The 26298-nt window shown below is 43.0% G+C and overlaps 1 protein-coding gene across 1 annotated transcript in view; it reads left to right on the forward strand.

The window, feature by feature from the left end:
- Positions 1-26298, forward strand: part of KIAA2026 (KIAA2026 ortholog) — a 130539-nt gene that overhangs the window by 43884 nt on the left and 60357 nt on the right. Inside the window, exon 2 of the mRNA XM_030193788.1 lies at positions 15647-15847. Coding sequence (XP_030049648.1) covers positions 15647-15847 — 201 coding nt within the window. The remainder of the gene's footprint in view (positions 1-15646; positions 15848-26298) is intronic.

Consider the following 26298-nt stretch of genomic DNA (forward strand, 5'->3'; position numbering starts at 1 on the left):
TAGCTGTCGCAAATAGTAGAAGCAGCCCTTGAAGGTTGCTTGTATTTGGGAAATCAGAGTAAGTGTTGAATCTAACTGTATTCCAAGGTTCCTGACTTGTGATTTGAAGGGGAGTTCATGCTTCCCAAAAGGGATTTTGATGTCAGGTATGTATCCACTTGTGTTAGGGACCCAGAGAAGCTCGGTTTTACTTGGGTTCAGGCAAAGTTTGTTGTGTTTAGCCCATTCTTGAATTAATGTTAGACAAGTGATCAGTTTATTCAAAGCTGTAGGTAAGTCAGGTTCAATGGGTATGAGTAGCTGCACATCATCTACATAGATGTAGAACTGAGTGTCCATTGACCGAATCAGCTCAGCTAGTGGCTTGAGGTAGATATTGAACAGAATAGGTGACCGTATCGATCCTCGTGGTACCCCGCAAGTCAGTGTCCATGGTGGTGATGAGTTGCAGATTGTAAGAAGATATACAAGTAAAGGAAGGTAAAAAATGTCAATTGAGAGGTGAAAACTGCGTTTTCACAATACAAATAAGTATAGTTGGACAAAATAATTTACATAGCTCTCTCTAGAGGACTTATTCCCCAGAGCCCACCCCTTCCTCCTCCCTCCATAATCCCCCTCCCCAATGTGCAAGGCACTGACTACTCTCAAGTTGTCACAAGAGGACGTGGATGGCCACATGTAAATATGCCTCCTGGCATCCCCCCTTACCACTCTGAAGTTTAGAGAGAAGAAGAGAACATTTTTACAAAATCAGGCATGTATGAGAGCCCAGTAGAATATGCATAGTCAACTAAATGAACATGTTAAGTTTGAGACTCAGGAAGCACGGACCACACTGTAGGTGAACATTTTAAAATTGTGTCCATTACTAAAATCAGTTATCCCAGACCAAAGAATCTAAGACACATCAGATGTTCCTTGTGCGGCATCCAGATTCATCCAGTTGAAAGTTCCCCCCCCCCCCCCAAGAGTCGAATGTCAGCCCGCTCCCGTCATGTATTATTTTAAGTATGGCTGGGTAAAGTAGCATAAACCTCATACGCTTCTCACTCAATGAAGTGGAGACCGGTATGAATGACTTGTGATGCTCCATCAAGGAGGCTGAATAATCCTGGAAAATACGGATCAAGTTTTCCTCATATTTTACACTTTCCTTCTTTTTTTATAAAGACGCAGCAGCTCTGCTTTCTGCGCATAGTTGTGAAATTTAGCAATGATGGGCTGTAGGCATATTTCTTTGTCGTGTCTATGGCCTTTCCAATGAAAGCATTCCAAACGAACGAGTCCCATGCTGTTTGTGGAAAGGTTTCAGATATCCAGCCTTTTAGTATTGGGAGGAGGCGCTCCAGCAATGTCTCCGGGAATCCTGTAAATTTCAGATTCTCTTCTCAATCGATTTTCGAGATCTATCTTTTCTTTCTCCTGAAGCTGTTTGGTCAGTACTGAAATGTCTGTTTTGCAACCCTGCGTACTGTCCTCTAGGTCTGAAACTTTGACTTCCAATTCCCTCGTTCTTCTAGATACTTCAGATGATAGCTGCTGCATACCAGATATTTGTTCAGACAGTTGGGTGAATCGAGAGTCAAGCACCTGAACAACTGAGGAGGTAAGTTCTGCTGTCAGCACTTCCGTGGCTGGCCACTGCGGGCCTGATGGAAGCTCCACCATCTTGTCCACTGTCTGCCTGGAGTGTTCTTTTCTTTTTTTCTGGGATTTTGTCATCATGGTGTCTGCAGTTTTTGTGACCAATTTGTCCATAAACTATGCTCTGTCTGCTGTGATATTCGATGTGCTCCAGTTCTAAGCAAAGAAGCCGATGTGGGTGGATTCTGGGGCAAAGGCAATCTTCACAGTTCACAGCATCATGTGACTCCCATAGCCAAGTTTTAATAACTGCCTTAAATTTTTTCAGGGTTAGCTCGCTATGAATAAGTGGTAGGTTATTGCAGAAAAACAGAGCAACAAAGTAAAAAGCACTGTTTCTGGTGAATTCTAATTGTGCAAGAGCAGGTCATTAAATGATCTATGGTCACTTAATGATTAGTCACTAATATGGTGGGAAATATACACTCACAACAAATCTTTGTGCAACCTTCGTAGTAGTCATAACACCTTGTTAACGTTATGCTTTATTATTTTTTTTTCTTATTTCTTTGCATTAAAAGTGGTGGAAAAAAGACCTCGGTAGTAGAAGGATCAAAGCTGCAATGATGATAAGCACTATGGCTATATACAAAATCACCATTCTTTCAACCCTTGCAGCACCTTCCAACTTGAATCAATCATAGGCCAAAAACTTTTCTCTTTTTACGTTTCTGAAGTTGCCACTAACACTGCAAAATGCATAATATTGCCTTTAAAACATACATGCAGCAGATGAGGGAAGTATTTAATTTCAACTTTTTGTGAAGAATCCCAACAGGAACCTGTTTCACCAAGGGACAGGCTTCTTCAGGGGATTTTTGCCTGGCAGCGTGTTGTGAGTCTATGCAGAGAGTATCTAATATAATTGTGAAACAAATCCCCTGATTGGTGAAATAGGTTCCCGTTGGAATTCTTCACAAAGCTTAAGTTGAAATTAAATACTTCCTTCATCTACTGCATGTTTGAATAAGGGGTGTAGTAGAGATTGAAAAGAAACGTGATCAAAGCAGCTACATACAGACCATAGTTGATCTAATGCACAAAAACAAGATTTAAGACCGTCTGCTACTTGTGGGGTAAAGGACCACTGGGAATCTAGAGCGACTCCTAAATAGTGAAGTGACTCAACAGGTTGAATAATATTACCAAAAAGGATGAGATTTGTAATCGGGTGAGACAACTGGCCGGTCATCCAACATGTCACTGTCTTTGTGTTTAAGACTAATTGATGGTCCCATAACCAATTAAAACTGAATCTAAACTTGTTTGAAAAGGAGAAATATCAGTATTCTCAGAATCCACATAAAAAAGTAATGATATCATCTGCATAGAAATAACAAGAAATGGTGAATCTTGGTATCACCTTATGCTTTCAGTGTCTGCAAAAAAAAAAAAGGCGGTAGTAAGTAGGGTTGCCAGAACCTTTGGAGCACCACACCTTTTTTTTTTTCTGGCAGCTCGACAAGGCTTTGAGTTTGTAAGGAAGTATCCTGGCAGGGGACTTCTGGGGCAGCTCTGTGGAGAAAAAGGCCTCAGTGGTGGTGACAGCAGAAGAATTTGCTGCGGCCAGTGAGTGACATGGGGGGAAGTGAGGAGCCACAGGCTGGGCCATGTTTAGCAGAGTGGAAGGCCTTCTGTACCACAGTGGGATGACCACTGCTGTTTTGAGGTCTCCTACTGCAGTGGGTGCCATGGCAGGGCTGATTGCTGAGGTAGCTTAGGTTACTCCATTCACTGCTAGGGAGGCATGTAGTTATCATGGCTGATTACATTCTCACGTGGTGGAGTAGCTTCCTTCTTGGGCCAGCTGGGAGGTTTTTCCTGTGCATACAAGTAATGAAGGGTGTCTGTGGGGGTCTGAGGTGCCCCTGGCTGTGTGTGAGAGAAGCAAGTAGCAAGTGGTGCAACTCCCCCACACTCTGTGAGCCAGTGGGACATGAGTTCATACTGTACTATGCCTGAGGAGAGGGTTCTCGAGGTCCCTGCCAGTTCTTTCGGGGGTTGATTGCCTGTATGGTTTATCCTTTTTGGGGGGATGGACCTGAATGGAACTAGATTCGCTCCTCCAGGGACAATTCCAGGTTCACAATGTCTGTGGCTTCACCTTTTGCTGGAAAGGGGGTTTGGATATCCCTGACAAAATTCGTTCTTCCTTCCCTGACCCCCTGTTATCTTTCTGTCAGTCCCCAGGGGCTGTCCTTGTAGGCTGTGGGGATTTGGGAAACCTGCTTGATTGAATAACAAGGGGGGAGAAGGCATGGATGGCCATGGTAGCATTCAGTAGTTCATCTTCTGGAGAGCATACGAATAGCCATATTGGGTCAGACCAATGGTCCATGTAGCCCGGTATCCTGTTTCCAACAGTGGCCAATCCAGGTCACAAGTACCTGGCAGAAACCCAAATAGTAGCAGCATTCCATGCTACCAATTCCAGGGCAGGCGGTGGCTTCCCCATGTCTGTCTCAATAGCAGACTATGGACTTTTTCTCCGAGAACTTGTCCAAATCTTTTTTAAGCCCAGATATACTAACCTCTGTTTCCAGAGCTTAACTAATGGTTGAGTGAAAAAATACTTCCTCCTATATGTTTAAAATATATTTCCATGTGACTTCATTGAGTGTCCCCTAATCTTTGTACTTTTTGGAAGAGTAAAAAATCGATTTCACTACTTGTTCTGCACTACTCAGGATTTTGTAGACCTCAATAACATCTCCCCTCAGCCATCTCTTTTCCAAGCTGAAGAGACCTAACCTCTTTAGTCTTTCCTCAAATGACCACCTTGATTGCTCCTCCTGGAAGACATGTGCTCTCCAGTCCAGTGTTCTCTGTTCTGAGTCTGGCTCATTTCGGAAGCTATTGATGAGACGGGAAAGGGGGGAGGGAATAAAGAGCCTGAAATTGACTCTTGCTGGTCAGAGCAGTGGAGGCCCTTGGTAGGGAGCCTTGTCTTCTCCCCTGGGTGGGTTCACTCTTTTTCTTTGCTGTCCGTCTAGTATACGACTGTAAGGTTGAATTTCAGCCTCTGTACTCTGGGGTTCTAAGAATTTCATGTGGGGTCCTATCGGAGACCATCTTGCTTGCCCTGGTTATGGCCAGGGCTCTGGTTTCTAGGCACACCTAGGCTCTTTGGGTGAGGATGCACTGTGGAGTTCATCATCTGGCTAAGTCCTGATTTCAGGTGCACCTCTGATGTAGTTGCCATGCCTATGCCATTTATTTATTTGACTCTCCGGCCCCTCCCTTTGCAAATAGGACTTGCATTTTGGGCTTCTTATTGCACTCTGGCTGATAACTTTATGGCTCAACTTTGCAGGGGAGTCCTCCTGTTGAGAGGCTCCACAGGCCTTACGAGCTTACACAAGAAGTTTATTTCTTTTAATAGGTTGTCCCTTCGTCAATACAGTTCTTGTTCTCTTTGGTTCCTCTTTTAGTTCCATAACCTTGGTCAGAAGGATTAGTGAACAGTACACTGTGGGGCTCTATGGGCATTCCACTCAGCTTCCTTCCTTTAAATGGATTTCGGAACACGTCCTAAGTCTACCTGTAGAGTTGAATCAATTTTGGTTAAAGGGGTTAGTAGTAGGCTTCCCCTTGCAAATCTAAATTATGATTCCTGGCAAAGAGGAACATCTCTACTAGGGCTGCATTTGGTTAAAAATTTTAAGCATGTTAATTGCATAATTAAAGAACCATTTCTTAGTGTCAGCTCCACTGTTATGAACCAATGGATATTATCCCTCCCTACCAGCAGGTGTAAGTAGAGAAAACTGAATTCTGCCAGTGACATCACCATCATAAGCAGAGGTGTCCCATGAACAGTACAGTATTTTTCTCTACCTTCAGCAGGTGGTAGGTCATGCTGAAGGTGCTCCTGTCCCTGGCCTAGCTCCTTGCTCTGCTGACCGTGCCACACAGTGTGGTTTAGCATAATGTTCTCTCTCAGGTCACAGTCTCAGGATTGTACCTGGTTGAGCCTGGCACTTCTTAGTGCCACTGTGTGAGGCTTTGGCTCTGTCCTGCAGGGCCTTGCCCTAGAGATGTGAGTCTCCATCCTCCTACCCTTCTTGCCCGTTCATCCTGTTTGGGTGCATTCTGCATGGGCTCCCCCTGCAGCTCCTATACCAAAAGTGCTCTCATCAGCAGCATATATACAAAAAAAAAATTGGCCTGGCTACTGTCAGGGGCTAATACTGTTGTAAAGCTCTTAGTAGGGAGTTTCCCTCTAGGCACACCCAGAGAGAGCCAACAACAATAGGCCGAAGCCACCAAGGTAGGCCAAGGCAGGCAGGCAAGCCCTCGCACGTCTTCTACATGGTTAGGGCATGCTGGCCGGCACTAGCTGCATCATCTGCAGAGCCAGCAGCTGAGCAGGGATAATGAAAAGTGTGCAGCTGTGTCTCATTCAGTCTCTCTTTTTTTCTCTTGGTGAGCATTTTCACATGTGCTCTTACACCCCCCCCCCCCCCAACCTTAAACTGAAATAGATAGATTCTTCTGTGTTCCTGCCAAGGCACATTGGCAGCTAGAATCCTCCATTTTCTCTCTATTTACTCACAGGGAGAAGAAATCCCTGGCCCTGGTTTCTTGGCTCCAGATCGTGACCCAGCTGTTTTAGCAGACCCTGCACAGGTCCCCCTTGGGACCTAATCCAATCCCTAACTCTGTCCTTCATCCTCTTGGTGGGGGGGCCCCAAGGGGGATCAGTGGAAGCCCCATTTTGGGGTCTCAGCTCTATAGAATGGATCCACTTTCCAGAGGGTGCGGGTTCTTCAGAGGGAGTGGAGGAGGACTCTGAGGTCCTCTTATTCTCCCATGGATTCCAGTTCTGAAGACCCTCCCTATTGGGAGACTGTAGAAGAGCAGTTCAATGGGTTTCTAGCTCTTACAAGTTAAAAAAAAGTTTTTATTAATATCCAAATTACAAGGCACTTGGTGTGCAGAAGTAATACATAAACTGAACAGCCCATTCCAACTTACAGTGCACCTTTTGCTAAGCAGTGTGAAAGAGTACAGTTCAGAAGTAAACCCAACCAAGCCCCCCCCCCCCCCAGCCTATTTGAGCTATACCATGCTAAGAAAATAGAGTACAACAAGAACCAGAAAATGTCTTACCGTAAGAAGCACAGTCATACCTTAAAGCACTACTATTCACCCTACAGAGGCCAAGTGTTGTTGAAGTAAGGAAATACCAGTCCCATAAGGATGGGGAAGCAGTAGATTTCCAGACTCTTGCAATGGCACATTTAGCTGTCAAGAAACAGTTTTTTAATAACCTTCTGCAAGTAAAGTAGCTAATCCTCCAAACCTATATACAACAGCAAAGTGCTGGAGAGCAATGTTGTGGTACATCTATGACCTGTGTAGTCGTCATTATGTGCTCTCAAAAGGGTTGGATGATAGCGCAGGACCATCACATATGGAAATACGAGCCCCTGGCCTGACATCCCCACCAGCACATCCCTTTTCCACCTGACTCGAACCTGTGTAACAGCTCAGGAGTTAAATGCTATCTCATAAGTATTTTAACATTGTTTGCCCACAATTGGGCAGAGATAGTAGTCTTGTAGCCATCCTAACGGCTACCTGCCATTGGCCAACCTCAAAGGATTGCTGGAGATCACCCTCCCATTGGAGTATATAAGGAAGTTTATTAAAGCTATAGCCCCGAATGATTTTATACAAGGCTGAGATCAGACTCTCCGTGGAGGAGCATTGTGCCCATAGTGCCTCTAATGCTCCCATTTCTTTCGTTTTAATGTTTATATGGGAAACTAGTGAGACTATGCCAACATTGCAAGTAAAAGAAAAAAAAAATCCCTCTTATGCAGGCCAAATTCCCTCTGTAGGTGGTTAAATGCCTTCATCTGCCTGTTCTGTAACAATTGGGAAATAGTTAACAAGCCCTGTGACCTCCAGCACTTAATAGTAGCTTACTCAGGTGCTACGGCATCAAATAGTGCTGCAAAAGAAGCTAGTCCAGACATCCTGCAAGAGCCCTCCAGTCGCTGTCTGATACTCTTCCATTGCTGAATAATGCGGGAAACATTAGGAGGACTTATTGGGGACTTGCCTCCCCCAGCTGCCAAGCCCCAAAAAGGTCAGGTAACTGAACAGATGATGTATAATATTGTTCTACCTGTGCAAATGGTTTTAGATGCAGTGACTCCTTCCAATCCCAAACAATGCCTCACCTGGGTAGCCAAATAATAGCTGCCCAAGTCTGGTATCCCCAGGCCCCTAGCTCCTTATACTTAAACAGAGCTGCTTTAGCTATATGGAATCTCTCCCCCCCCCCCCCCCCCCCCCCCCCCAATAAAAGCCTGGATCATCTTTTGTCATTGACTAAGGGTTCTCTTGCTGATGGGATTGGGGAGGGCTTGAAAAAAGTAAAGCCTCCTGTGTAGAAGATTCATCTTTACAATTGCCAGCCAGGAAAATGTACCCCTGCTCCAGTCCTGCAAGTCCTCCTGCAGCCGTTTGATTAGCGTTTTATATTTAAGATCATAAAGGGAGTCCAGGTTACTGGAAATCTTAACTTCTAAGCAGGGTCACCGAGAGACGGAGCCAGGTCCGGGGCAGGGCTACCATAGCCGCCCCCCCCCCCCCTCACTCGGGCCGCAGTCCCCCATCCCCATCCCACTCGAGCCACTGCTGCCCTCTGTCCCCTTACCTTCCTGTGTCTGCTCCTCCCTTGGTCTGTCGTTCTCCTGGTCCTGTGTGCTGGGACCAAGGTTATCGCGTGTACTCTATCACCTGGGTCATGACACAGAGGAGCAGGAGAGAGAGAGAGAGACAGGGAGCAGAACCTTCTGGCGTCAGGCTTCCCTTGGAGACCGGGCCAGGGGAATCTTGCCCTGCCCCTTTGCAGCCCTGCTCCTAAGTATTTCAAGTGGGACTTAACCCATTTAAAGGGACAATCCTTTTTCAGTTTGATCAATTCCTGTCCTGATACATTTATGTTAAGTGCCTCAGTATTATATATATATACTAGTAAAAAAGGCTCGTTTCTGACACAAATGAAACGGGCGCTAGCAAGGTTTTCCTCGGTTCCCCTGCAGCTACCCGTGTCCAGCGACCCTCCTCTCCCCTTGCCCCCCCTCCAGCCACCCATGTCCAGCGACCCTCCTCTCTCCCCTGCCCCACCTCCAGCCACCCATGTCCAGCGACCCTCCTCTGTCCCCTGCCCCCCTTCCAGCCACCCATGTCCAGCGACCCTCCTCTGGACATGGATCAGCTTTGAGGCATGTTTTGTTTTTTTTCCCCCTGGGTTCTGAAGTTGACATCATAATGGCTGTGGTGATGTCAGCCTGATCTACGGAGCCGTCCTGGGCAACTCGGAATGAGCCACGGTCACAGGCAGCAAGTCAGAACGTTGGAGGTGAGAATTATTATATAGGATTGGCTCTAAATCCTGACACTGACCCATACAGGTTCATTTCGTGCAGAATCATAGGCAGGGACGAACTCTGGTTAGAAACGGATAAAGTCACAAATAGAGAAACAGCAAACAGGTTGCTAGGAATTAAAAGGAAAGGGATGGTGAATAAGACTGAAAATACTATAATGCCTTTGTATCGCTCCATGGTGCGACTGCACCTAGAGTATTGCATTCAGTTCTGGTCGCTGTATCTCAAAAAAGATATAGTGGAATTAGAAAAGGTTCAAAGAAGAGCAACCAAAATGATAAAGGAGATGGAACTCCCCCTGTATGAGGAAAGTCTTAATGAGGTTAAGGCTCTTCAGCTTGGAAAAGAGACGGATGAGGGGAGATATGATTGAGGTCTACAAAATCCTGAGTGGTGTAGAACGAGTGGAAGTAAATCGATTTTTTACTCATTCCAAAAGTACAGAGACTAGTGAACACTTGAGGAAGTTACATGGAAATACTTTTAAAACAAATAGGAGGAAATATTTTTTCATTAAATGAATATTTAAGGTCTTGCAACTCTTTGCTGGAGGATGTAGTAACAGCAGTTAGCGTATCTGGGTTTAAAAAAGATTTGGACAAATTCTTGGAGGAAAAGACAGACATGGGGAAGCAACTGCTTGCCCCAGGATTGGTAGCATGGAATGTTGCTGCTAGTTGAGTTTCTGCCAGGTGTTTGTGACCTGGCTTGGCCACTTTTTGAAAACAGGATACTGGGCTAGATGGGCCATTGGTCTAACACAATGTAGCTACTCTTATGTTTTCTACAGCATCCCAGATACGCTGTACAAAGGACTCCATGACCAGGACGAACAGTACCGGCAACAAAGGACAGCACTGATGAGTGCTTCTCCCCAGTTTAAAACTTGTTAGTATAGGACCCATTAATTTTAATTCAGGCCTTTGGGTTTGCGTAAAGAGTCACCAACCAGGTAATAAAGGCCTGACCAGCGCCCACCTTTTTAAGTATTTCAAACACGAAGTCCCAGTGCACCCGGTCGAATGCTTTCTCTGTATTCACTGCGACTAGTATAGAAGGCACCTTCTCATTTTGAGCAGCCCAGATCAAATTAATAACACATTTCACATTATCCATCACTTGTTGGCCTGGTATAAAGCTGATTTGGTCAGGATTAATCAGGTAGAGCATCTGTGGGGCCAATCTGTTAGCAAAGATTTTAGCCATGATCTTGAGATCTACATTAATTAAGGAGATCAGCTTGTACGATCCACAGCAGGTATCATCCTGTCCAGGTTTTCACAAAATGGTAATACTAGCTCTGTTCATGGCTGGGGGTAAAGTATTCAAAGTAACCAGAGAGGAAAAACAGTATACATAAATAGCAAAACAAAGAGAAAAAGCACAACTAGGCCTACAAGACTGAGACAACAGATGTCCTTTATTTCAGATACTGAAATAAAGGACTTCTGTTGTCTCTGTCTTGAAGGGCCAGTTATGCTTTTTCTCTTTGTTTTGGGGGGTAAAGTATTCCCAGACTACAATGAGTTAAACACCCTAGCCATTAATCCTGCCATCTAACCCCCAAATGCCTCATAGAAGCCATTAGTGAAGCCATCCAAACCCAGGGATTTCGCTGTTGGCATATCCTTGATAACAGAGGATTTCAGCCATAGAAATTGGGGGAACTGCTCTCTAATCTCCTTGGAGAGGCAAGGAAGTTGCATCCCTGACAGGTACTTAAAGATCTGTTCTAGATTAATAGAATCCCTGGAGGATAACAGAGTATAAAATAGAGACCTGCACGGGAACAGGGCTCGTGGGAATTCCGCGGAGATGGAAGCAGTTCTGCGGGGATCCCGTGGGGATGGAAACAGTTCCTGCAGGGTTCCGGTGGGGACGGAAGCAGTTCCTGTGGGGTTCTCATGGAAGTGTATGCTGCACTTGCGCCAGCCTCTCACCTACCGAGTACCAAGTTCTTTGAGTGCTGTCTCCTCCTTCTCCTTGCTTTAACAGTACAGATGCGTAAAGTCTCCATTAAGGAGGTGGTAGAGATACAAATGTTGATGAAATTCAAAAAGGCATGGGATGAACACAGAGGATCTCTAATTAGAAAATGAAAGTTATAAAAAAAAAAAAAAACCCTAAACTTAAATGGCTGCATGTGTGTGGATGTGTCGAGTGACACTTAGATGGCGACTGGCTGTGATGAACTAGGGCTGAGACCTGTACAGTCTGTGTCTCATATATGGTAATCTGGTTTAGGATGGGCTGGAAAGGGTTTAGACAGCAACTTTAGTGACTGGAACATGAGGATAGTGCTGGACAGACTTTTATGGTCTGTGCCCTGCAAATGAGAAGATGAATAGGTTGAAGTGGGTTTCGAGGGCAACTCCAGCAGTTGGAACATAAGGATAGGGGCAGGTGGATTTCTATGGTCTATGTCCCAGAAATGCCAAAGAAAGACCATAATCAAGTATATAATATCATCTTCATTGTTGATTTAATCTTATAGTGATTGTGATTATTTTGCAGACTGGACTGATCCAGTTTTTATCTGCTGTCATTTACTATGTTACTATTAATCCTCTCTGCTCCCGGGCTGCTGTGCAGACCTCATCTGTGACATAGGCAAGAACATCAGATGTCATCTGACCTACTGGCGCATGCATGTGGTGATCTCTTAGCACACAGTACCAGTGAATCAGAGAAGTCTTGTATGTGTGCACCAGAGTGTGCCAACTTCCGTTCCTTCCTTTCCTGCAGTGCTGCGGCTCAAACCCAGAGAAAGACTGAGAGCTGACAGGAATTTTTTAAAATGTACCATTAAATTCTTGCGGGACTGGGTGAGGGCAGGTTGGATTCCAGTGGGGCTGGTGGGGGACGGGTTGGATTTCTGTCCCCGTGCAACTCTCTAGTATAAAACTCCAAAAATCTCTTATGAATCCCTTCCTCTCTGAACAGAAGCTCTCCCTCATCTTTTCTAATCTTAGTGATAGTGGCGGCAGCTTGCTGCTTTTTGAACTTGCAGGCTAACATTCTCCCTGATTTATTGCTGTGTTCATAATATTGCTGTTTGCGGAAATACAGTAGTTTCCAGTTGTAAGTGTTGCAGCTCGCCTCTAACCTTGTCCGTTTCCTGTTTAACACGCTGGGTGCCCTACTTATGGAGCTCTTGCGCCATTTTTCCCTCCTCTTCCTAACTCCCCCACTTGATAAACACCCCTCGAAGAACTGCTTTCATTCCCTCCTACAGTATAGGCTCATTCACTTCACCTGTGTCATTAATTTGCAGATATCGTGCTATCACTGTAATGTCTGCAAGGATCACTCCATTTTTCTTTCTCTTTTTTTTTTTTTTTTTTGAAAATACTTTATTGGAAAAGCAATAGCAAATATAACAGCCAATCCAACATCACAACAAGTAATAGAAGTCAGTACAAAAACTGAACCTCCCCCAAACAGTGAGTCCTTTGCAACTGACATCTGGACCATCCAGGTAGAAAAGAGGTTGCCAGTTTTCTTTAGGCTACTACCTAGTATCCTGTTTTCCAACAGTAGCCAGTCCAGGTTACAAGTACCCGGTAGAGTTCCAAAAAGTGGCAGGATTCCATACTACTAAATTTGTTAATCTAAGAGTAAGTAAATATATTCTGCATATTAAGAATTATTTTATAGTAGGTACTGTAGTTGTTCAAGCACCACCTAAGTTCTCATAAAACATATCAGATTTCTACGTCAGCCCATAATGTTGCTTACCCACCCCCCACCCCCAAATCTCATGTACACAAAGAGATGAGAAAGCTATGTAAGAGAACATTTGTTTACTACATTAAAAGAACAGTCACATTACCAGTTGCTGGGCAAGTCACTTAACCCTCTATTGACCCAGGTGTGTGTATATATATATATATATATATATATATATATATTCTCTCTCTCTCAGCATGTGAAGCAGAAGTGAGGTCCAGGGCAACAAAGGCAAGGGTGCCGTAGCAGACCATGTGGTCCAGCGTGGAGAGCTGGACTTGAGTGGGATTGATGTTTTGCTGCAACTAGAGACTGAGGTTTTGCTGGGATTTGTGATGTTACCATTGGGTCTGTGTGGCTTAAGCCCTGCCCACTTCAACGACATAATCAACAGAAACAACAGTTAAATTTGGCACTTTTCTGAGGTGCACTGCCAAAGGGACACGCTTTAAAGGAGTGGCAAGCCCCTTTGTGTCAAACTGTGCACATAACAGTGATATTGTTTTATTCTTTAGATTTTTAAGTAGGTTCTTAATTTTTTTTTCAATAATGCATTGGATTTGACTTTTATTTTTAGCCCTTTTGGGTTATTCAGCTGGGAGGCACAATGATGTTACCTATGATCCTACAATTTATGATATACCAGTACTATTAGTTTAGGTTTTTGGAATCAAGTTAAGATGAGGATTATCTGGCAGGGCTGGTGGTTGGGAGGTGGGGATAGTGCTGGGCAGATTTATACGGTCTGTGCCAGAGCCGGTGGTGGGAGGGGGGGCAGGTGGTTGGGAGGTGGGAATAGTGCTGGGCAGATTTATACGGTCTGTGCCCTGAAAAAGACAGGTACAAATCAAGGCAAGGTATACACAAAAAATGACACGTGAGTTTATCTTGTTGGGCAGACTGGGTGGACCGTGCAGGTCTTTTTCCGCCGTCATCTACTTTGTTACCATGTTATTACTAGGTTTATAATTGATACTGGCACTTTACCTCTGCAAGCCATTGAAACAATTCTAGGAAATAGACCTCCTCAAAAAGTATTATGTTTTGGAGGTTATCAATATAGGTACTTATCTATTAGATTAGATACTGAAGTTTCTCCTTTCTGTTCTCCTACTCTAGTATCCTGCTTATATTTCAATGCTAGTTCTATAAATAAGATTATTACTGTTTTACATTACCTTATTCAAGACTCAGATCCTGGTTTGGTATTTATTGCTGGTAGTAAATAGAAATAAAACTGAAAAGATAATAATATGATACCTTTTTATTGGACTAAATACATTTTTTTATTAGCTTTAATTAGAAAATATTGCTGAAATTTGGCTCACTGAGTCATAAGTCCTGTTTACCATAGCTTTGTCCATTAGGCTATAGTATAGCAGTGGGCAACCTCTGTCCCAGTTGGATTTTCATGATTTCTGCAATGAATATGCATGACATCTATGTGCCTACAAAGGAGGCAGTACATGAATTGAAATTGGAAAACAGCTTTTCGTTTTAACAAAATATTTTAACAATGTAAGACTTTTATATTTTTTAATTATGATATTGTTATTCCCAAAGCTGTTTTGGTTTCTTTTATACTGCTTAGGACCTTTTTTGGAATAGATGGGTAACACAAACCAGAACTAGAGTAAATTAGATATCAAATCTGTTTTACCTTTCCTTTGACTCAAACAGATTGAAATTGTTCTTTTGAGCACTGCAGTACTCTGACTGGTTGGCAGAACACATACCTCTTTCTTAATTCATTTTTTCAATTCAATTTATTTGTTTTTCATTTCTCTTTCCTCCCTACAGGCTTTTTGTTCTTTAGTTTTTACATTTTTACTACTATATTGTATTGGATTGTGGTGTAAATTTTAGTCAAGAAAATGCAAATAAATGAATAAACATTTCTCCCCTGGCCTAGATGAGAGGATGACTTTCTAAAGATCATAGTCCTAAAACAATAAAGCTGGAAGAGAACCGAGTCACTTAATCCATTCTCTCTAAGTGTAGGAGCTGCTGTTCTTAACCATTGCAGGTAGATGGTTATCTAATATATGTCCTCTTAAAACTCCCTGGTGACCTGATGACTATTCTTTCTAAGATTTGTGTTTCAATATTCTCCATGCAGTAATTTATTTGGCAGAGATGTTATAGATGGCATTGGTCTATGACTATGACTTTGACTGGACATGGAGCTTGCTGCAGACATATGGTGCTTCACTCAGTGATATGTGCTCAAGATAAGAGAGCATTGCCTTGTATTGGTAGCTTCCCCAAAGTATCTTCTCTCCCTGGGTAGAGAGAATTTTCTCTTTTAAGTTGACATATTATGCTGATTGTCAGTTGTTGCACAATGCAGTGAGGAAAAACACTGCTTGGCAACCCTTGTGAGTAAAATAATCTTTTCCTGAAAACAGAAGACCAAACTCTGTATCAAGAGTATCTTGTGGCATATTTTCAGAAGGATGTGTGTTGCGCGTAAATACAAAATTACAATTAGCTACTAGCTTCATAAAAACAAATTTCCATCAAACTCTGTAGTAGGTGAATTCCAACCTAAACTTGCTACAGTTAACTGTATGGATGATAGTATGTTTTTTTTTTAATTGTGTAAAAGCCACATAATTTAATGTGTTGAAACTGGAGGGAGTTGCTTACTGAACTCCATTCTGCCATTTTTGTCTTGTAGATTTGATACTTAAGTGCATTGTGTGTTGTAACAATACAAAAAATTATAGAATATGGTTAATGTTAAATACGATGATGACCTATTAACCAAAACGAAGAATACATTTTGCTGAGGGATTGTACTACACAGAGACAAAATCTGTGCAAGTGAATTTGAATCTACGCTTCTTTTTCATTTTTAAAAGGTCTTTGAGGGAGAAGACGACAATAGCAGTGACGTCGAAAGGCCGTTATGGGTTAGAGGATGAGAAAGGAACTGTGTGTACTTCTACACGGCGTCGCTCCACATCACGGAACTTAGTGGGTCTTACCTCAGGTGTCTTTGAGTCAATAATGATCCAGGTTCTGAGACAGGAGGAGCAGCTAAGGGCAAAAGAAGAAAAGAGGTAAAAAATAGAAAAAAAGGAATGTGAGTCAATAGAAATACTTCATACCCTGTTCATTTTCTAGCTTTACTCTTAATGGAAGGTGGTAATGTTGGCCCTCAAACGGGAACCCATAGTTGGTAAGTGTAAAACACTAAATATAAAGCTTTTGATTTGGAGGTAAAGTTTGGTCAGAAGCAGATTGACAGAAGAATCCTCTTACATTAGCAGTCCATGTCTCCTTTTAAAACCTAGATCAGAATCTTTTCTAAAGATAAGGTGAATCATTGAATTATAAGGACATATAGAGGCTCATTTGAAAATGAGCATCGTAGTGTGATGAAAAACATTTTTGCCTCCCTCCTGATTTTCCACGGTTATTGCATACATGTCACACTTGTTTCTGATCTGTAAACACAACACAGGTTTTAAATTATTACTTCATTTATTTAAGGAACAACGTTATCCAACACCAATATCAGCTATATAAAAAAGTAACTGCCCCTAAACTTAATAATTGGTTGCACCACCTTTATTAGAAATTATTACATCCAAAAACTTCTTATGATTTAATATAAGTTTTTCACATCTCTGTTGAGGAATCTTAGTCCATTCTTCTCTGCAGAACTGCTCTAATTCAGATATATTGTAGGTTTTTGTGCATGAACTGCACATTTCAGGTTGTGCCACAGCATCTCTATTGGATTCAAATTAGGACTGACTAGATCAATCAAGAACTTTGTTTCTCCTCAACCTTTCAGATTAGAGGGGTGCACGGAGACATAATCTAGTCCTCATCCCCACCCATCCCCAGTCAATTCTATTCCATCCCCTTAGCATCCCCAGTCAATGCTTTTCCATTCCCATCATATTGATACTGTCCCCTCATCATTCCAACTGTTTTATTTCCCATCCCCATACTCAACCTGCATTTAAAAGATCTTGTAAATTCAAACAAAACTTAAAATGCATCTTGTAACTTTGTTAAAATTTAAGACAAAACAATAGGCATTACTTGGTTAAATATACAAGAAAAACATTATTAACATGGAGTGTGAGAAAACAATCAATTTAAACTATCTACAGAGCCAGAGCTCAGTTCTGTTCTTTGTTCCTTGATTTGTTTGTCTTGGTACTGGAGGTCCAAGCAGGGAATAGGCAACATGTGTCAGTTTCGACTACACATGAGACCTCTGTTGCCAGCAGATAGTGCGAGATGAGCAGAATTTCTTGTTCAAGCTCAATTATGTATATATTCACTTTGTCAATCACTGAAGCTGTTTCCTGACTATTGAATAAGTCTCCAAAAAAGAAAAAAGCCCAAATCTTCCTCTGATTCTTCTTGTTTTTGATGTTTTGTTAGTGGTTAAGCATTGTCTGCACCTCAACTACAGCTTCATCTGCTGTCAGTGTTTGCTGTCTTTTATGGCACTTTTCCACCCTTTGGCTGTCATCAGATCTAAACAACCCTTCAGCCTTGGATCCAGCAATGTTGCTGCCAAGCACGTCTCTAACTGTAAAATAGCGATATAGATGATCTGTAAGACAATTCTTTGAGGGGTAGTGAAGGCTTAGTATCTGTCAACAGTTCTTTTGTTGCCCTGCCAAATAACAAGTTCTGTGAGCAAGGAGTCATCAATTGAGCACAAACAATTTGGTCAGGAACTACCTATTTGCATCTGTTTCAGTGGCAATTGTTTTCAGCTCCTCCATATTCTCTGCCACAGATTTCAATGTCAAGTTGACACACACTGCTTGAGTGTTTTCAGTAATAACTTGTTTACACAATGTTATAGTCTTGCTCGTCTCACTGGGGAGGTCGTGCAGATCAACTTCGGTTTTTGATGGCTGGATTCCTTGAGAGAGTATGAGATTGAAATTATGACCTGTGCAAGCTATTCAGATCTCTCAAAATGCTGCTTTCATATTAGCTGCATTATCAGTCAGATAGATGAGACTAGCTCAGGGGAGATTATACTGTGCCAAAATACTTGAAACACATCAATGAATGAATGTTCTCACCACTTTATTAGCGGTCTCTCTTGTTGTCAAAATTGCTGAACACATGCATCAGTTTTCATCAAGGTGAGCTCATCTTTCAATTTTTTTTTTATTTTTTTTTTTTGCTGAAGTCAATATAAGTTTGATTTTGTGATCTATATTGCATATAAAAGTTTGAACATGCAATAATAAAAGATGGATAATAGCTCTCCGTGGCAATTGTTTGAGCTGAATATGTATTGAGAAACATGCTAATCCCCTGAAGAAGCCTGTAAAATGGTGAAATGGAAGCCCTCTTGAGTCAGAAAAGATAAGTGCATGTTCATTGTTTTTGTGAAGTATAAGAAATTGCACTTCATCTTAATTAAGCTCTATTGAGTTTTTAAATAATTAATTACTTGTTCACCAGCATCACGAAAATGTTAAAAGATTGGAGGAATCAAGACCATTGAAAGACAGGTATATAGTTTGTCTATGAAGGTTTCCAAGGTCTTGTTTCCTCCATTATTAAATAATTTTTAATTATTGGTTGGTGTCTCTTATTGTCAGTTTACTAGCTCTGGATGATTTTGAGTGTGATACTGTTTGATCTACTATCTTTAGTGGACTATTAGTATTGCATACATAATCTGTCCCCTCCCATTCCCATTGTAGTAATGACATTTTGTCTCCATTTCTGGGGGTTCCCGTGGATTTACATACAGTGGTGTGCTGGTAAATTTTTAACAACAGGCTCTCTCCCCAGTCCACCACTGCGCCCCCCCCCCCCCCCCCCCCCCCCCCCGTCCACCTCTGCGCCCCCCCCCAAAATTGCAGAGCTGGCTATAGCGGGGGAGGGGGGCAATGCATTACTCTCTCCAGGAAAAAAAATGAAATGATCCCAGGTTCCAATCTAATTCATGTTTAATGTGGGATAAAATGCCATAAATAAGTAAATAAATATAAACTTTTAATGTTGAGCACCTGATTCTCAAAGTGAACATATTCCAACCACTATAATGAAAATAAAATGATTTTTTTTCTACCTTTGTTGTCTGGTGACTGTTTTTCTGATCATGCTGGCCCAGTAACCGATTCTGCTGCTATCTGTCCTCTTAACTCCGTTTCCAGGGCTTCCTTTCCATTTATTTCTTTCCTCCTTTCTTCTTCATTTCTGGTCCTCAGCTTCTGCCTATTTTCTTCATCCATGTGCAGTTTTTCTCCTCTCTTCCTTTTCCTTCATCTCATCTCCTTCCTCACTCTTCTCTCCCCTCCATCCATGTCCAGCATTTCTTCTCTCTCCCCTGCCCTGCATGCACCCATGTCCAGCAGTGACCCTCCTCTGCCCTGCCCTGCATGCACCCAGATGTCTAGCAGTGACCCTCCTCTCCCCTGCATGCACCCATGTGCAGCAGTGTACCCTCCTCTCCCCTGCCCTGCATGCACCCATGTCCAGCAGTGACCCTCCTCTCCCCTGCCCTGCATGCACCCATACCCAGCGACCCTCTGCCCTGCCCTGCATGCACCCATATGTCCAGCAGTGACCCTTCTCTCCCCTGCATGCACCCATGTCCAGCAGTGACCCTCCTCTCCCCTGCCCTGCATGCACCCATACCCAGCGACCCTCCTCTGCCCTGCCCTGCAAGCACCCAGATGTCCAGCAGTGACCCTTCTCTCCCCTGCATGCACCCATGTCCAGCAGTGACCCTCCTCTGCCCTGCCCTGCATGCACCCATGTCCAGCGACCCCCCTCCATCCACCCATGCCCAGCAGCGACTCTCTTTTCCCCCCTGCCAGCCCCTCCCGAGTTGTTTTATGAAATTCTTCTTCTCCTCCCTCCCGATCCGGTCCCTCACCGCGCGCCCGCTTGTTTTTTAAATTCTTCGCTTCCAGCGCCGAGTCGCCGACTGTCCTGAGTCCTCCCTTGCCGATTCGCGCTTCAAAATGGCCGCCGAGACTTCAGTCGAAGTTTCGCGAGGCCACCTCTGGAAGTCTCGGCGGCCATTTTTAAAGCGCAAATCGGCAAGGGAGGACTCAGGACAGTCGGCGACTCGGTGCTGGAAGCGAAGAATTTAAAAAACAAGCGGGCGGTGAGGCGGATCCGGAGGGAGGGAGGAGAGCCAGAGCCGGCTCGCTATTTGCAACAACCGGCTCGCAAGCCGGAAGAAAATTTAACAACCGGCTCTTGCGAGCCGGTGCGAGCCGGCTCCAGCACACCACTGTTTACATAGATTCCCATTGCCTCATCCCCATGCACACCTCTAATTCAGATGTAGGTATATTTTTGTGTTTTGGATTACTGTCTTGCTGCATTACCAATATACTTCAGCTCATGGATAGATGACTGGACATTCTCTTTAAAAATGTTCTGGTACATTGCAGAATTCATGACTCTTTCAATTAATTGCAAGTTTTCCAGGTCTTAAGGCAGCAAAGCATCCCCACACCTTTGCACAGCCACCACCATGTTTCGAATGCTGTATTTGTTTTATGCCTGAAATAATGAGACCTGTGTTGTCCAAAGAGTTCCACTTTTGATTTGTCTGGCCATAGAGCATTATCTCAAAAAGCTTGGGAATCATGTAGGTATGTTTTTGCAAGTATGAGACAAGTATTGATGTTACTCTTGGATAGCAATTATTTCCACCTTGCTACTCTCACATAAATCACATTTTTTCCCAGTCTCTTTCTCATTGTGGAGTCGTGAACACTGACCTCAGTACATAAGTATTGCCACACCGGGACAGACCAAAGGTCCATCAAGCCCAGTATCCTGTTTCCAACAGTGGCCAATCCAGGTCACAAATACCTGGCAAGGTCCCAGAAAAGTGCAATACATTTTATTATGCTTATCCCAGAAATAAGCATTGGTTTTTCCCAAGTCAGTTTAATGATGGTCTATGAACCTTTCCTTTAGGAAGCTGTCCAGACCCTTTTTAAACCCCGCTAAGCTAGCCACCTTTTCCATGTTCTCTGGCAACGAATTCCAGAGTTCAATTACATGCTGAGTTAAGAAACATTTTCTCCGATTTGTATTAAATTACTACTTTGTAGCTTCATTGCATGCCCCCTAGTCCTAGTATTTTTGGAAAGAGTAAACAAACGATTCACGTCTACCCGTTCCACTCCACTCATTATTTTATAGACTTCTATCATATCTCCCCTCAGCCGTCTTTTCTTCAAGCTGAAGAACCCTAGATGCTTCAGTCTTTCCTCATAGGGAGTTGTCTCATCCCCTTTTTCATTTTCGTTCCCCTTCTCTGTACTTTTTCTAATTCCACTATATCTTTTTTGAGATGCGGTGACCAGAATTGAACACAATATTTGAGTTGCGGTCGCACCATGGACCGATACAAAGGCATTATAACATCCTCACTTTTGTTTTCCATTTCTTTCCTAATAATACCTAACATTCTATTTGCTTTCTTAACCGCCGCAGCACACTGAGCAGAGCATTTCAACATACCATCAACAACGACGCCAAGATCCCTTTCTTGGTCAGTGACTCCTAAAGTGGCTATAGTTCAGGTTCCTCTTTCCCACATGCATCACTTTGCACTTGCTCACGTTAAACTTCATCTGCCATTTAGATGCCCAGTCTCGTAGGGTCCTCTTGTAATTTCTCACAATCCACTTTCGATTTAACAACTTTGAATAACTTTGTGTCATCAGCAAATTTAATTACCTCACTAGTTATTCCCATCGCTAAATCATCTATATATATAAAAGGCACCACTGAAGCCTCCAGCCGGAAGTGTGAAGCGCCAGAGATATCCGGTTTCCCCATGAGTGAAGGAAAACAGCACAGCAGGAAATCCCTCTCTCTGTAACAGTGAAGGACTCCGAGGGGGAAGGGGAGAGAGATGCCCTCACTCTCTCTGTAACACAAACACAGAACAGCAGGAAACAACACTGAAGGACTGGACTCCGAGGGGGGAGGGGGAGGGAGAGAGGGCAGAGGGCAGGGACACACACACTCCCACATGCACACTCTGAAGAAAACCTTGCTAGCCCCCGTTTCATTTGCATCAGAAACGGGGCTTTTTTACTAGTTTATATATATATGTTAAAAAAACATTGGTCCCAGCACAGACCCCTGAGGAACCCCACTATCTACCCTTCTCCATTGAGAATACTTACCATTTAACCCTACTCTCTGTTTTCTATCCTTTAACCAGTTTTTAATCCACAATAGGACACTACCTCTTATCCCACGACTCTCCAATTTTCTCTGAAGTCTTTCATGAGGTACTTTGTCAAACGCCTTTTGAAAATCCAGATACACAATATCAACTGGCTCACCTTTATCCACATGTTTGTTCACCCCTTCAGAGAAATGTAATAGATTGTTGAGGCAAGATTTCCCATCACTAAATCCATGTTGGCTTTGTCTCATTAATCCATGCTTTTGAATATGCTCTATAATTGTGTACTTTATAATAGTCTCTACCATTTTGCCCGACACCAATGTCAGGCTCACCGGTCTATAATTTCCCGGATCCCCTCTGGAACCTTTTTTAAATATCGGCGGTACATGGGCTACCCTCCAATCTTCCGTTACCATGCTTGATTTTAAAGATAATTTACATATTACTAACATTACTTCCTCCAGTTCATTTTTCAATTCTATCAGTACTCTGGGATGATTACCATCCAGTCCAGGGGATTTGTTACTCCTCAGTTTGTCAAATTGCCCCATTACATCCTCTAGGTTTATAGAGATTTCATTCAGTTTCTCTGACTCGTCAGCTTTGAATACTATTTCTGGCACTGGTATATCTCTCCCATATCTTCCTTGATGAAGACTGAAGCATAGAATGAATTTAATCTCTCCACTATGGCTTTGTCTTCCCTGATTGCCCCTTGTACCCCTCGGTCATCTAGTGGTCTAACCGATTCTTTTGTCAGCTTCTTGCTTTTAATATACCTAAAAAAATTCTTAGTATGTGTTTTTGCCTCCAATGCAATCTTTTTTTCAAAGTCCCTCTTTGCTTTCCTTATCAGCGCTTTGCATTTGACTTGACATTCCTTATGCTGTTTCTTACTACTTTCAGTCAGTTCCTTTTTCCATTTTCTGAAGGATTTTCTTTTAGCTCTAATAGCTTCCTTCACCTCACTTTTTAACCATGCCGGCTGTCGTTTGGTCTTCCTCCCTCCTTTTTTAATACACGGAATATATTTGGCCTGGGCTTCTAGGATGGTATTTTTGAACAGCATCCATGCCTGATGTAAATTTTTGACCCTCGCAGCCGCTCCTCTGTTTTTTTTTTTTCATTGTTCTCATTTTATCATAGTCTTCTTTTTGAAAGTTAAACACTAACATATTGGATATGCTTCAAAGCTAATATCAAATCTGATCATATTATGATCACTGTTATCAAGCGGCCCCATCACCATTACCTCCTGCACCAGATCATGCGATCCACTAAGGACTAGGTCTAGAATTTTTCCTTCTCTTGTCGGCTCCTGTACCATCTGCTCCATAAAGCAATCCTTGATTTTGTCAAGGAATTTTACCTCCCTAGCATGCCCTGATGTTATATTTACCCAGTCAATATCGGGGTATTTGAAATCACCCATTATTATCATGTTGCCCAGTTTGTTAGCCTCCCGAATTTCCGATTACATTTCTACATCCATCTGTTCATCCTGGCCAGGCAGACAGTAGTATACTCCTATCACTATCCTTTCCCCCTTTACACATGGGATTTCAATCCACAGGGATTCCAAGATGTGTTTTGTTTCTTGCAGAATTTTCAATCTATTTGATTAAAGACCTTCCTTAACATACAATGCTATCTCTCCACCAATTCGATCCACCCTATCACTATGATATAATTTGTACCCCGGTATGACAGTGTCCCACTGGTTATCCTCCTTCCACTAGGTCTCAGAGATTCCTGTTAAATCTAATTTTTCATTTAGTGCAATATATTCTCTCCCATCTTATTTCTTAGGCTTCTGTCATTTGCATAAGCCATAACCAAACATTGTAAGCCACATTGAGCCTGCAAAAAGGTGGGAAAATGTGGGATACAAATGCAACAAATAAATATAGACATTTCGTACTATGTTTGTTGTTCCTATTTACATCATCATGCTCAGTACTTGACTGTATTAAATTGCAATCTTTTGTCTGATTTTTATTTAAGGACACCTGATATACTATGGTCTCTTTTGCAACCTCACTATCGGGATACCCTATCTTCCCTGTTTTGGTGATATCTTTAAAAGATACCTTATTCCGAACCATGCGCTTTTGAGTGACTGTCGGCCTTCCCCTTACCGTAGCTAAGGCTAAACAGGTCTGCAGTTTTTTGGATTATCTAGGATGATTGTGACTTCTGGATGAGTTGTCACTGTGTCCTTGGAGTAAATTTGGTAGGCAGGCCACTCCTGGGGAGATTCACCACTATTTTGAAGTCTCCCCCATTTGGAGATAATGGCTTTCACTATGGTTCAGTGGAGTCCCAGAGCTTTAGAAATGGTTTTTGTAACCCTTTCTACAACTTTTTTTTTCTCCTCTGTTCTGGAATTTTCTTTGATTGTGGCATAGTGGAAACGTTGTGGTGACCACTCATGGTAAGGTTCAAAATATAATGAGGTTTAAATTCAACAGGGCTGGCTGCAATCAAGCTTAGCGTGTTCAGTCAGCTGAATCTAATCAATTAAATTTGATCAGTGGGTCGATTGAGCAAGACACCAAGAAAAGATTGTAGGGCTATCCAGAAACCCTTGAGGAAGGCAAGTTCATTGATAAGATTGGCCCTCATGGCAAAAGGCCATTAGGGGGCGACTAGCAGGGTTCAGTGAAAAAAGCATTAGAGAGATCTAGGACTGAAAAATATCCAGACAATGTAGTACATTGTAAAAGGGTAACAGGGTTCTCAACACAGGGATAGAGAGGTTGAACCCAATCATTAAGAGCACAAGGGTTGTGGACAGTGCATCACCTACCATTAGGCTTGGGCACGGTGTACAGAGGCATGCTATAGGAAGAGGTACTTGGCTTGATGATACCATGTTGCAAAAGGTTATCGATCTTGTCCTGCAGAACGGCACTGGCTGCTTCAGACAAATTATATTGGGGCACAGATGGTCCCTTACATCCAGGCTTAAGTTCAACTTTGTGAGGGGAGACATGGGAGAGATGACCATAAGGCTGGTCATCTGTAGCCCAAATATCAATGGGAACAGAAAGAAAGGACTGCTCAAGATCAGCATCAACCAGAAAGGAAAATTCAGAATGAGCATCCGTAAAGGATGGACGAAAAAAAAGGGAGACTTGAAAAATAGAAAGGAGGTCACGTCCTAGCAGATTAAAAGGACAAGATGGAGAATAAAGCAATGACGCTGTAGTCGTATGACCATGGAAAGACATCATGACAGGAGGAGTGAAGGGTACAGTTTTATTGACACCCTCATATCCCTGAGTAGAAAGGGTATGTGAGGAGAGAGAAACAGAAGGAGGTAAGGAATTAATAACTGAGTGGGTGGCTCCGGTATCCAGCAGAAAGGGAACATAAGTTCCATCGACCTTCACTTGGACCATGGGTTCAGACATGCCCACAGATACGTGGATATTAGCCACTAGTCATTATGGCTGTTGGGCAGATCTTTGACGAAACCTTGCACTCTTTGGGAAGGATCCCACTGTGGGTAAGAACGAGGGGCAGTAGAACTATGATTGGAAGGTGGAGCCCTGCATTCACCCTGGAAGTGGCCAAATTTACCATAGTTCCAGCTCTCGACATTGGCTCTCCTATTGGGGCTATTAAGGGGTTGTCCTCGGTGAAGAGGCGCTGCTCTCCCTCGAACGACAGGTCGACCTCTGCCAGTGTAATAGATGGCAGGGACATCAGGAGAAGAGGCGTTGTCTTTGGACAACTGCATGGCATAAAATCTTTGCTGAGTTTTAAGCATGTCATCTTGAAGCTTCTTGCACTCTTTCCCAAAAAGACGAGCAAAATGGTAAATGTGCATAGAAATCTCAGACCATAGCTTCAATTCTAGAGCCAATATGGCTTCCAGTTTGGACTTTACTGATGGGGGAAGGGTATCCCGCAAGGTATGATAAAACAATGGCGAGATATTGGGGTCTAAGTGATCGAGTACTGTGTCAGCTTTCCAATGTTCAAGGAAGCGTGACACACAAACTTTGATGCTTTCCTTCGTTGGAGCCCAGTGCATACTCATAAGGCGTGAGAAATCTCTCGTGAGTGGGAAAAAGAAGACGTAAAGTATCCCAAATTGCAATGTGGTATTGCTGAAAAGCAACTTCATCATGATCAGAGCACCGAAGGGTGACTTGATCCAGTCCAGAATGGGAAAAAACAGTGTCTATATCAACCCCAGGCAGTTTGGCCAGGACCGCCTTTAGATTGCCCAGACAAAGTTTATTTCCGCCCACTAGACGTTCAAAAATAGTAATCCAGGGTGCTGCTCCTTTAGTAATAGGAGGGAGCTGAGACATAAATGAATGAAGGTCAGCA

The sequence above is a fragment of the Microcaecilia unicolor genome, chromosome 2 (genome assembly GCF_901765095.1).
Source record: "Microcaecilia unicolor chromosome 2, aMicUni1.1, whole genome shotgun sequence".
NCBI lineage: Eukaryota > Metazoa > Chordata > Amphibia > Gymnophiona > Siphonopidae > Microcaecilia > Microcaecilia unicolor.